Source organism: Dendroctonus ponderosae, unplaced genomic scaffold (assembly GCF_020466585.1).
Source record: "Dendroctonus ponderosae isolate FM_Combo_2020 unplaced genomic scaffold, Dpon_F_20191213v2 Dpon_F_20191213_1, whole genome shotgun sequence".
In the NCBI taxonomy this organism is placed as follows: Eukaryota; Metazoa; Arthropoda; class Insecta; order Coleoptera; family Curculionidae; genus Dendroctonus; species Dendroctonus ponderosae.
Genome location: NW_026017110.1, coordinates 49,048,616 through 49,059,434, shown reverse-complemented (window position 1 = coordinate 49,059,434; position 10,819 = coordinate 49,048,616). Strand labels below are relative to the sequence as shown.

Below are 10,819 nucleotides of genomic sequence, written 5' to 3'. Positions count from 1 at the left end.
ATTAATACACGGGCCTCAAGATCTTGTCAAATTGTTGATGTTGGCAACAGTGGATGGAAACGCGAGACATACAAAATACAACTTAACCCAGCTTAATTGTGTTCAAGCAAGTATTTGTTACAAGTTTTATCAGACCTCGCTAAACGCAACGTTAGAATCCTTAGTCCCTAATTAGTTAGAATCCTAAGAACTATAAGCCTTGTTTTATGGTTAGAATGAAACTAACCGCCCCTCGTTAAAGAAATTTTTCTTGTCAAATGGAGCCGGAAACAGCGACACCAGCTCCCATTCCACATACCAGGTGAGCCCCATTATCGCACTGTTGCAGTTTGAATAGTTGTTTTGTAGACTGGGGGAGTGTGAGGTATGTGCGGGCGTGCAAGCAAAGTACTCCTGCCCAAAATGCGAGGTGAAAACCTGCTCGTTGCAGTGCAGCCGCATCCACAAGGCTGAACTGGTGTGCGACGGGCTGCGCGACAAAACCAAGTACCTGCCAATGAACCAGTTCACTGATCTGGTGTGCGAAAGCGACTATCGGTTGCTACAAAGCATCACCGACCGGCTGGATGCCATTAAGAAGGAGTCCAGGAGCCGCAGGCTGCACTCGTACCTTTTACCGCGAGTAGGTTGGGCACCAGCTACCCAAAGTATTGAGAGTTAATCAGTGAATTTTAGCACCTGCTGAAGCTTAGAAGCGCTGCACAGCAACGCAGGACGTTGCTCAAGTTCCTGCCCATGCACTTTGTCAGGCACAGACGAAACACAAGCCGGTGGGATATAAAAAGGCAGCACATTTTGTGGCACTTGGAATGGGTGTTTGTGAACGCCGACAACCTGGTGGTGAGAGAACCCCGGGTGGACGAAGAGCAAAAGATCGGTTCCCTCCTCAGCAGGCATTTAGTGAAGCAGGAGGATCCCGCCTTGCAGGAGCGAATGCAGTTCTATCAAGCCGCAGACCTGAGCGGCCTCAAAGTGCTATTGCGGGCTGAGCAGAAGGGCACTGCGAAGTTCTACGAGATGGATCTAGACCTGACTGTTAGGGAGTGTTTGGCCAAGCGGCTCATCATCGAGCACCCAGTAATACATGTGGTGTTGAGGGACCATGGTAGTGGATTTCAGCTGATTGACACAGGTAAAAGAGAGTGAGGATTGCGGAGAAGGCAAATAGCAAAAGGGATTTTCAGATGACGAGGACCAGGTAGATGAGAGCAGGACAGGCGGGCAAGTGATCGAGAAGCTGATCAAGCGCGCGGAGAACGACGAGAGATTGTGCAACTCTCTGACCAATCTGCTGTTTGTCACTGACCAATCGGACGAAGAGCCAGAGCTTACATAGAGGAATGTTCTAGTTTATTTACACCCGGACGCCAACTAATTTAATAATAATGATAATAAACCTTACCTAACTTACAACACCCAAAAGTATAAGAAAAACACTAAAAGCACAATGCCGCCGATGGCCGCCTTCACGTACATGGACTTGGTGTTCAGATAAGTGGCGTCCTTTTTGTACTTCTGCGTTAGCATGGAGAGATTTTGCGTCTTGGTGTCGAGCTCTGAAACCCCCTCAAGGGTAAAACGGAGGGCGTAAATCGTTGCCCGCTTACCTGACAGGACTGTGCCCCTTTGCAGGACGTCGTCAATGTTCTGTACCATAATTCTCTGAACATCTTGCAGCTGGTTGTTGATGACGTTCAGGTTCCTGCGGGACCGAGAATCACTGAACTGTTTCTTAGCCTTTTGGATGTACGTGTCGAACTCGATGAACGTATACGGCCTGGTCACAGTGTTCACCTTCTTCCCATACTGCGTGTGGAACTCCTGCGCTATATCCTCCAAGTAGGAGTAGGCCAGGCGCTTCGAGAAGTTCTTCTCGCAGAGCACCAGGTAGCAAACATCGTACTCAATCAGGTAACTGCAATGAGGACTAGATTAGCTTCCAGGCAGAAAGTAGGGGCTGCTCCCAGCCTACTGGAATAAGTAGGGCCCCGTTTCGATGGTGCAGCGGGGCGGCGGCGTCTGGGTAGACAGCTTTCGGAACAGCATCTTGGCCTGGTTTTGGTAGTCCAGAATGTTGCGGCCCGCCTTCAACCAAACAACATAAGCCCCATTGGTATAAGCCTCCACCCCACACCTACCTGCTCATCTTCCTGCATGGTGGCGGCCAGTGGCAGGCCGTCTGCCACTCGTGCTATCATCGTCATTAGGGCCATTTTTCTAGGGGGGCGCAGAACTTTCAAGCAATTTGGTGCAATAACAATGCCATTTTTTAAATACACGTCATCGTAGGTTGACAACAACAGGCGACGTTGACTTTTTGTCTCAACTTCACAATGTTTTTATTAAATGGGATTCACTTTATAGAAAATCTCGTAACAAACAACATTTTTCGACCTAATGCCGTTTTACAGGATTTTTCACCTTCTGAAATTCAACAATTTCCAAAACAAAACAACAGTCGCCATAATGGTGCGTTAATTGTGGGCATAACGCCACAGATCATAGAGTAACCTCTGTGATCTGTGCATAACCATAGATGAAGACAAGTGCATAACCCTACTTTTCCCAGTGGTATCAACAACAGTAGCATGTGTTAACTAAACAGACTGCTGTTTTTCTAGATGACTTCGTTTGAATTCAAGTTCGGTAAGACCGATGCCCCGCAGGGCAGTAGAGTCCTGGCCCGGAGGAAGCCGGCGCCGTCCAAAGCCCCTGTTGCACCCCATAAAACGGCTGCTGCACCCCTGGTGTTGAAGGCCCTCGAAAATGCTACTGCAGCCCCGACTGCTGACGGCGGCGGTTTTATTAGGCGCAAGGCGAAAAAGAGCAAGCTGAAGGGCGAAGTGCCGGCGGCTTCCAGCTCCAAATCGCACTCGCTCTTCTCGGAAAAGTACAAAAATGTGCACATTAACACCGACGTCAAAGGAGTATCAGTGGCCGAGCGCGTTTTTAGCTCAGGAGGTGATTTTGGGGCCCTAGACCTCCACCGGCACCTGCAGTCCAACTTGGAGAAGCATGGCTTCACTGTGTTGACCACTGTGCAGGAGAAGGCCATCCCCGTGGTTCTATCAGGAAAGAATTGCTTGGTAAAAACTGCATAGAGGAAGTTTTCCAGTGTTGTAGCCCCAAACTTCCAGATCAGGTCCCAGACTGGTTCTGGCAAGACTTTGACGTATGCGGTGCCCATTCTGGACCAACTGGTGAGGCGAACGCCGAAGTTGCAGCGCAGCGATGGGGTGCAGGCCATTGTGGTGGTTCCAACTAGGGAACTGGCGCAGCAGACGCATGAATTAATCAGCAAGCTCAATGTAAGTAGGTTCCGGTTTTTGATGAGGTGTTTCTGAAGTCCTCTGAAGACCTTCCAGTGGATTGTTACCGGACAGATTAGCGGCGGCGAGAACCGCAAGACCGAAAAGGACAAACTGCGGCGAGGGGTGCACATTCTTGTTGGAACCCCCGGGCGGCTTCTGGATCACATCCTGCATACGGCGGCTTTCAACGCTAAGAGCGTGAACTGCTTGGTGCTGGACGAGGCCGACAGGCTGCTGGACATGGGATTTAAGAAGGATATTGTCAGGCTAGTGGAGGAGCTGAACAGTCAACGAGCTGCCGACGGCTACGATCCTCTAGCTCTATTAAAAGGGGTTAAAACCGAAGGGGCTCAAAGCCCCAGACAGACTTTGCTGCTCTCGGCTACACTGACCAAGGACTTGGCCGAACTGGCCGATTTCACGATGAAAGACCATGTGTATATCGACGCCTTGGATGACTCGTTCACCCTCAACCCGCAGCATATGGTCATTCCGCAGACGGTTAAGCAGGAGTTCGTGGTCACCTTCATCAAGCACCGTCTAGTGATGTTGGCCGCCACTTTAATATCCAAAGCTCAGCACACTGGCAAGACTATAGTCTTCATGGCCACCACCCAGATGGTGGAGTTCCATCACCAGCTCTTCAGCAAATATCTGCTGAACATGCCAGTGGTACGCGGCCAGCCCGATTTCGACAGTGACGACGAAGAGCCGGCCCTGGACGTCGAGCTCTTCAAGCTGCACGGAAACATGGACCAGAAGGAGCGTAAGGAAGTCTTTAATGGATTCCGCGCGGCCACCAAAGGCATCCTGATATGCACGGTAAGTCCCCAATTAAGTCGCCTATTCAAACGGGCTGTTGGGGCAAGCAGCGGGTGACTGCTACCTTATCTTCTCGTTGAATAGCCGCGTTCTAATGATGGGGCCCCACTGGGGCGGCCTGATTCGGAACGAATTCCGCGCCCAATTTAATTAATCCATTGTTGGTGGCACTTTTGTCTGAAATAAGCGCTTTTGGCCTGTTTGCAGGATGTGGTGGCTCGCGGTATTGATGTGCCAGCGGCCGATTGCATCGTTCAGTACACTGGGCCCCAATCGGACGACGACTATTTGCATCGAGTGGGCAGGACAGGACGCGCAGGCAAGTCGGGCTCTGCCCTCCTGTTCCTCACCCATGAAGAGCAGGACTACATCAGCACCCTGCAGGCGCACAAAGTCTTGTAAGTCTCTCCCAGTGTAGTCAAAAGTGGCTAAAATCTGGTGTTTCAGCTTGCGCGAACACAACGTGGACTTCATCCTCAGCAAGCTGATGGACTTCATGGACGAGCCCAATAAGGAAATGGCCATTTCCAAGCTCCAGAAGCGCTTCGAGCAGGCCATCGCCCAAGACGACGAGCTGCACAAAAAGGCCTGCTCAGGTAAGGACAGTGAATCCCACAGCGAAGCTGAGTTTCACGCGGATATTGTTGCAGCGTATTCGTCCTGGTCGCGGTTCTACAGCTCGTTCCCCGGCAAGATGAAGACGATGTTTGATCTGCGGAACGTGAACATCGGGCACTACGTGACCAGTTTCGGGCTGCAGGAGTCGCCCACGGCTGTTTCCAGGATGGCCAAGCAGCAGGCGGTCAGAGTGCCGGTCAAGCGGCTCAACCAGAAGCTGGCAAATCACAGGCAAGTGGGAAATTAAAAATAAATCGCCCTTCGCCGCGGCTGACAGCAGGTCATCAAAGTCTCCCGTCCCGTTGCTAATGCGCGCCTTCTTATTGCTTTACCTCAGACCGTTGATCGGATGCGCCCCATTATGGCACACAAAAGATTAATTACGGGGCACTTACACCTGCAATTCCGCTGAATTATCTGCTTAAAACCGCTTAATAAGCTCATTAACTGCAACTGGGGAACAACGTTGCGCGGCACTCACTTTGTGTCCAGCCCTTTTGGCCTTGCACACTTACAATTTTATAGAGCATTTAATCACATAAAGCAAGTGCATTTTTACACTTTTTGGTCAGTTTTTTTATTAATACTTGATTTATATTTGATTATTAATAAATTAGTGGCTTTGGCAGGGACAACGACGGAGGCCGGGCAGGTTCAAGGAATTTCAGTGGCGCAGCCCCTCCTAGGAAAAAAAAGAAAAAATTCTAAATCCCATCATTAAAAGCAATTTTTTTCGTGTTTTTTTTGTCTTTGTTTTCTGCCAACCCGTCCACCGTTCCTTATCGGAAAGTAAACTCGGTCTGTCAAAACTCATTTCCGACCTGTTTTGACACTGACCATTTTTTGTGTGCAAACTGGGTCGAGTTTAAGCCCGTTTTCAGTAAAAATATCTGCTAAAAGTGCTAGTGACTTTCTCATTGAACTGCATAAGTATTTTCCTGTAAGTATAAGTATAATACAGCTTGAGGTAAGTTGAAAATTCAATTTTAAAGTTGAAATCGCCATTTAGGATTTAAAGTTCCTTCACTGTTAAGTTTGGCCATGTTGCCGGGCTGTCCAAAGCAGCGGGGATGTTGATCCATTATTTTGGCCTATTGGCGTGTTTGGCGCATTCGACGAAAATTGGTAAATTTTCTTTCGCCCTTTTTGCGTTGCAGTTATCTCCTCGCATTAGCGAAGCCGCAAAAGGCGTCTCATTTAATAATTAGTTGCAAGTTGTCGGGACTGGTAGAAAAAACGCGGCAACCTTGCCATTTTTTCGGTTATCTCGGATTCAACTGTCAAAATTTTGCATTATTTCTTGAAAAAATCGTCCAATTGAGTGTGCAGATTCACTTGACTGCCACCGGGAGGTCCAGATCTTAGAAACACTGCGTGAAGTGACAAAATGTGTTGAAAAGAAAGTGTTGACCTATTTTGACCTTGACAATTCATTGTGTGCAAAATGCTTCGAATTTTCGCCCGTTTCCAGTATAAGTATGTGCGAAAATCTGCTGGTGAACTTCCAATTGAACTCTGTAAGTATTTCCTTGCAAATCATGCCTGACTTTAGGTAAAAATTTACTATTCGCGAGTTCAAAACTCCAGACGTCTCCTGGTGGCTAAAATTATAACTACAAGTAATTTGACACTTACATCTGATTGTGATTTGTTTTGTTTTGTTCTAATCAACTTTTGCAAGCTTTTAAATAAATAGGAACAGATCGAAAAGTGTGGAAGTATTGTTTTATGTTATAAATGTCATCAACTCCAATAAATAAATAAGTCTGCCAAGTCTCAACTGTCACTCGACAACGAGTAATTTGACGTTTCGCAACGCCACCATCGGTAGTTGAACTCGTGAATTAAAGTTAAAATTGTCATTTGACGTCTAGTTAAAAAGGTCAGGACTGTTTTTCCTATCAGGTTTTGCCAACGCAAAACACTTTGCCAATGCAACAACTTGCCGGACCGAATTACTCAGCCCAATGCTTGCTTGGAGCATTCGTTGAAAATTGGGTAATGTTCTTTTGTGCCGGATTCAACTTTGAAATTTTGTTTGCTGTGGAAAAGCAAATTGTTTGTTTAAAACTGATCTGCTTTATCGGTCGCCCACTTTTATCCAGCGATTTCTAACACCGAAATGGTCCTGAGATGGTTCAACGTCCATTTACCGTCTGGGGGCCCCGTTTTAAATTGGTTTTCTATATGGCATCGCACAATGGTAGCCGGTGGGTACCCTTTCTCCTCGTAATCAGATCATTAATAAATCATTTGTTAGAATAAACTTCCATAACAATTATTAATGAACGCCAACCGACAACTCAAGTTCATTTTCCCATATTAATTTCACTACCCAAATTGCTTTAACCTTTTTTAGAATTTATGATGCTTTTGTCTTTCAATTAGTAACGGTTTAATGCGGAAATGTAGTGGAAAAGACTATGTAGGTACCTTTCATGGTTTTTTTCGGGGATGAGCTGGTGGATGCGCTGGTTTCGGGAGCTCTTAAAAATGTAGGGGTTCGGCCGGTTATTCGAAATGGAGGAGCAACTAAGCGAAACTGGAAAGTTTGCCCCCAACAAGTTGCGATTTGATTACGGGGCCATCATGGCCGAGGCCGCATTTAAAAAGTCCCGAACTACTGTTTTAAAAGTTGGCAAAGGGACACTTTGAACAAATTAGAGTTTTTGAAAGCAGGACTTTTTCGTCGGTCTTAAAAGCTTTTTAAAACGCCTTAAACCGATTAGGGCTGGTTTAGGAGCGGCGTGTTTCTCAAAAGTCGATTTTCCTCCAGTTGTGGAAATCGGAAAAAACAAACAGTGCCGCGGTCCCACGGTGGCCCTAAAAACCGTTTAAGGGTTGAAAATTCCGCCTAGTCACCGCCACCGATATGAATTGCCAAGTTTTGAACTTTATAATGGGGCCGAAATGGGGGTTTATAATATCTCCATCAGTACACAATGGCAAATTGTAGCAGAAGTGCGCTTAGAGAATGGGGAGGAACATCGTCCGTTATTCAGCGCATTCAAGCACCATGAAAAATAATTAATTGCGCTTCGACTTTCGTGTTTGGCCGATGTTTCGACAGTCATCCAGCGCCATTGTTGTTGTTTAACACTTTTCCGATCGTAATTAAATGTATTGTGCGTTGTCGTGTCCCAAACAGGCTGGCGGGGCCCCTTTTCGGCTCAGCCGCGTATTGAGACGTTCGTCTTGGTGCCTCATTAGGTGCGCGGGTTCCTCAAATGCCTTAATTATTCCCATCTAAGCTTCACTTTCAATACTCCCCGAAAAAGTTCCGATCAGAAGGGGGCCGCGGCCGCCAGATCAAACACAGACGAAAAAACGGCCGTCGCTGTTTATCTTGAGCGCTATAATTTAAATTTCCTCCACTTCAATGAAACGTGATTGCTTTTTGATGAACTCTTTTGATACTTTTAGTCAGCCCTTCGTCGCGTTTACGCTTTTTTTCCACCTATTTCTGGAATATTCTGACGATTGGCTAGGTTTACATGCATGAGCATCAGGCCAAGCCGGCGAAAGTGCTATGGCCTGGCCGACGGGGTTTTCCAGCAAAGAACTGACGAAAAGAATAGTTGATTTTTTTTTGGTTTAATGTTTGCTACATTGAACCACACTGCGTTAATCAGTTGCGTCTAATTAAGTGGAACGCCCATATAGATACTTTAGCTTTATTCCAAAGGACAATTTCCTCATTTTCTCTCTTCAAAAGCTTCAACTTATCTCTATTTTGTTAATTCAATCACGCCGTTTGCAGTGGTTTTCCGCTCAAAACTTGTGTTTTTTCAATGAAAAATATTGGATAATATCTGAACCATTGTCTGGCAGCACTCTACAGTCTGTCCCAAGATTTCTGGCAGTGACGCAATAATTGTTCTTTTTCTGCTATCTACTGGTCACCGAGCGAGACAGGAAATTTGTTACAATTCTCGGAAGTATGGGAAAATATGAAAATTGCTGGTTTGATATTGGCGAGTGTTGGAAGTTTCTGCGATTTTAGCCAAGTTACCATTTGTGCAACTTGAAATTGGAAAAAATTGTGAGGCGATCAACGGTTTATTTTGCGCATACTTTCACCACCATCGCTTAGATTTTGAATCTTGATTTAGAGTTCATAATCTTTTTTTAATTTTCTTCATAATTTAACTGTATGGTTACCACATGGAAAATAACGCACATTAAGGCTGCTACAGCAACTAATAAGTCTAGTTAATGCCGCGCACTGCACAATTGAGGCAAATTAATAACGAAACTTATTGGGAATTTTGTAAACACTATGGTGACTTATTCTCCCAATTTGTTGTTTACATTCAGCAAATTCAACCTCACGTTTTCAACTTTAAATAATTTAAATGCCATTTGTTGAAAAGTGACCACGGAATGTGAAAAAAAGTCTGAACCGATTTCGGACATGAGTTAAGTTGCTCGACGAAGCAACGGTAGGCTTTGAAATTGAAGTCGAGAAATTCAAAAGCGATTGAAAGGTTACGGCATTTTCACTTAAAATTTGAGCATTTTGCTTTAATATTCAATGCGTAAGTTCGGAAATTTTAATAGAAAAAAAAAACAGAAGAACTTTGGCTAATGGAAATATTTGTGAAAAATTTAGGTATCTATATTTTAAATATCGTGGTCGTAAGTTTCGTGTTAATGCCATTGCTTGCAACTGATAAGTGTTTCGAGCTTTTAGATCGTTTTGTTCGTTAGTGACGTTTTGCAACCACGAGTGGCGGCCATCTTCAGAAGTGTGTGTGAGTGGCTCAACGACGCACCAATTTTGAAGATGCAATGCAAAAATTATTTTCACTACGGCCTGAAAGCCCGAAAAACTCACAGTCACCAGTTTTCCTTCGCCCGTATCTTTCAAAAATATTAACTAAAGAGTTATTGAAACTGAGAAACTTGTTACTTATCGATTTTTGTGCACTTATACTTATTGCATCCTGCACTTTGTTCTGGACGAATAGAGTAGGTATGGGTAACACTGTTGAGTTGCGTTTTTAAGTTGTGCCGCTCTCTGAGTTAATAAGTTTTAACTCATTGGTTAATGAGCAATTTTAGCATCTAACAAAAAAGCCATCAACATATTGCTTTTGCGCATGCGATTGCTTGAAACTTGGTCCAAAACGGGAAAATCCGGAGATTTTGAAGAAACCTAAAAAAAATTCAGAGCAATGGGGATGACGCGTTTTCCAAATATTAATTATATGCTTTTGCTTTCTCTGGTCGTTTTTTGAGAAAACCTAAATGTTGTCGAAAAAAACAAGATGACTTTGTTTCGATTTTGTCTCAAATTCAAACGTAAAACAGGTATTCGAAAAAGACGAGGACCAAACTGTAAAGACGATCTTTCTAAAATCTCTCTAAAATCCATCTTTTAACTTTTTTGCATAAAATACTCTCAGTTTGCCAGTATTTTACAATAAAACGTTAGGAAAAACCGCGTTGTTCTGTTTAGAGAGAGTTTTCTTTAGAAATATGGTTGTAAAAGTGAAGAAACCGGAATTTAAATTAACCAAATTATTCACAGCGACAAAACTGATGGGTTTTCCGAATAATTCATTATAAACTTTCAGTTGTTCTGTTCGGGGAAATATTTTTGGGAAAAAATCCAGGAACAATTATTAGGGTTTTGTCCAAATTTCGATGCTGCAAAAGGTTCCGGAAAAACATTTACAAAGCTGGTCAGGAGCCGAGTGTTCCAATTAAATTTATTGGAATATTTCCTTCGTATGATAATCTGTCCGTTTGAAGTGTGCAATTATCGAAAAATTACAGCGGTAATTGCACAGTGTGCAATTATCACTCAACGATAATTGCATTGTTTACAAAAAATATTTGACAGGTGTCTTTTCATGTTGAATTAGACATAAAATGTCTTCCTGACATACCTAAGATATTCAAATTATATTTAATAAACATAAGTAATAAAATTAAAAGTGTAATAAAATATAATAGAAATAAAATGAATCCACATTAACTTAGTTTACTCAGGAAATATTCATAAAAATTACACTCGTGCATCAAAATAAACAGATAATTTTGCATTCGAGCTTGTTGTCTTG

General features: G+C 44.2%; 3 protein-coding genes and 1 long non-coding RNA gene across 5 annotated transcripts in view; 3 read left to right on the top strand and 1 right to left on the bottom strand.

Annotated features, from left to right (window-relative positions):
- Positions 1-32: 32 nt before the first annotated feature.
- Positions 33-1,415, top strand: LOC109541389 (box C/D snoRNA protein 1). Its single transcript, XM_019910249.2, has 4 exons — positions 33-301; positions 349-622; positions 676-1,132; positions 1,185-1,415. Exons 1-4 carry the CDS (start codon positions 258-260, stop codon positions 1,334-1,336), a joined length of 927 nt encoding a protein of 308 aa, XP_019765808.1. The 5' UTR covers positions 33-257; the 3' UTR covers positions 1,337-1,415.
- Positions 1,329-2,319, bottom strand: LOC109541391 (vesicle-trafficking protein SEC22b-B). The gene is made up of 4 exons (XM_019910251.2): positions 2,139-2,319; positions 1,973-2,085; positions 1,608-1,915; positions 1,329-1,556 (listed from the first exon to the last, which is right to left on the bottom strand). Exons 1-4 carry the CDS (start codon positions 2,211-2,213, stop codon positions 1,408-1,410), a joined length of 645 nt encoding a protein of 214 aa, XP_019765810.1. The 5' UTR covers positions 2,214-2,319; the 3' UTR covers positions 1,329-1,407.
- Positions 2,320-2,533: 214 nt separating this feature from the next.
- LOC109541385 (probable ATP-dependent RNA helicase CG8611) lies at positions 2,534-5,491 on the top strand. 2 transcript variants are annotated; one of them, XM_048660655.1, is made up of 7 exons: positions 2,534-3,086; positions 3,138-3,308; positions 3,357-4,133; positions 4,341-4,531; positions 4,581-4,729; positions 4,784-4,982; positions 5,369-5,491. In XM_048660655.1, exons 1-7 carry the CDS (start codon positions 2,622-2,624, stop codon positions 5,457-5,459), a joined length of 2,043 nt encoding a protein of 680 aa, XP_048516612.1. In that variant the 5' UTR covers positions 2,534-2,621; the 3' UTR covers positions 5,460-5,491. The 2 variants fall into 2 exon arrangements, with proteins under 2 accessions (XP_048516612.1, XP_019765804.1); XM_019910245.2 differs by having other exon boundaries at positions 2,535-3,086; positions 5,381-5,491.
- Positions 5,492-5,585: 94 nt separating this feature from the next.
- LOC125502483 overlaps positions 5,586-10,819 on the top strand; it is a 61,785-nt gene continuing 56,551 nt past the window's right edge. Inside the window, exon 1 of the long non-coding RNA XR_007280234.1 lies at positions 5,586-5,718. This is a non-coding gene — a long non-coding RNA (uncharacterized LOC125502483). The remainder of the gene's footprint in view (positions 5,719-10,819) is intronic.

What these genes read in the sequence shown, in the direction of transcription:
- LOC109541389 (XM_019910249.2), top strand. Translation starts at nt 258, where the DNA reads ATGGAGCCGGAAACAGCGACACCAGCTCCCATTCCACATACCAG. An exon ending in GCTCCCATTCCACATACCAG is followed by an intron (nt 302 to 348) that starts GTGAGCCCCATT and finishes GTTGTTTTGTAG; the next exon opens with ACTGGGGGAGTGTGAGGTAT. An exon ending in ACTCGTACCTTTTACCGCGA is followed by an intron (nt 623 to 675) that starts GTAGGTTGGGCA and finishes AGTGAATTTTAG; the next exon opens with CACCTGCTGAAGCTTAGAAG.
- LOC109541391 (XM_019910251.2), bottom strand. Translation starts at nt 2,213, where the DNA reads ATGGCCCTAATGACGATGATAGCACGAGTGGCAGACGGCCTGCCACTG. An exon ending in CCATGCAGGAAGATGAGCAG is followed by an intron (nt 2,086 to 2,138) that starts GTAGGTGTGGGG and finishes GTTTGGTTGAAG; the next exon opens with GCGGGCCGCAACATTCTGGA. An exon ending in AAGGGGCACAGTCCTGTCAG is followed by an intron (nt 1,557 to 1,607) that starts GTAAGCGGGCAA and finishes AGGGGGTTTCAG; the next exon opens with AGCTCGACACCAAGACGCAA.
- LOC109541385 (XM_048660655.1), top strand. Translation starts at nt 2,622, where the DNA reads ATGACTTCGTTTGAATTCAAGTTCGGTAAGACCGATGCCCCGCAGGGC. An exon ending in AAGGCATCCTGATATGCACG is followed by an intron (nt 4,134 to 4,340) that starts GTAAGTCCCCAA and finishes GCCTGTTTGCAG; the next exon opens with GATGTGGTGGCTCGCGGTAT. An exon ending in CAGAAGCTGGCAAATCACAG is followed by an intron (nt 4,983 to 5,368) that starts GCAAGTGGGAAA and finishes TTAATAAATTAG; the next exon opens with TGGCTTTGGCAGGGACAACG.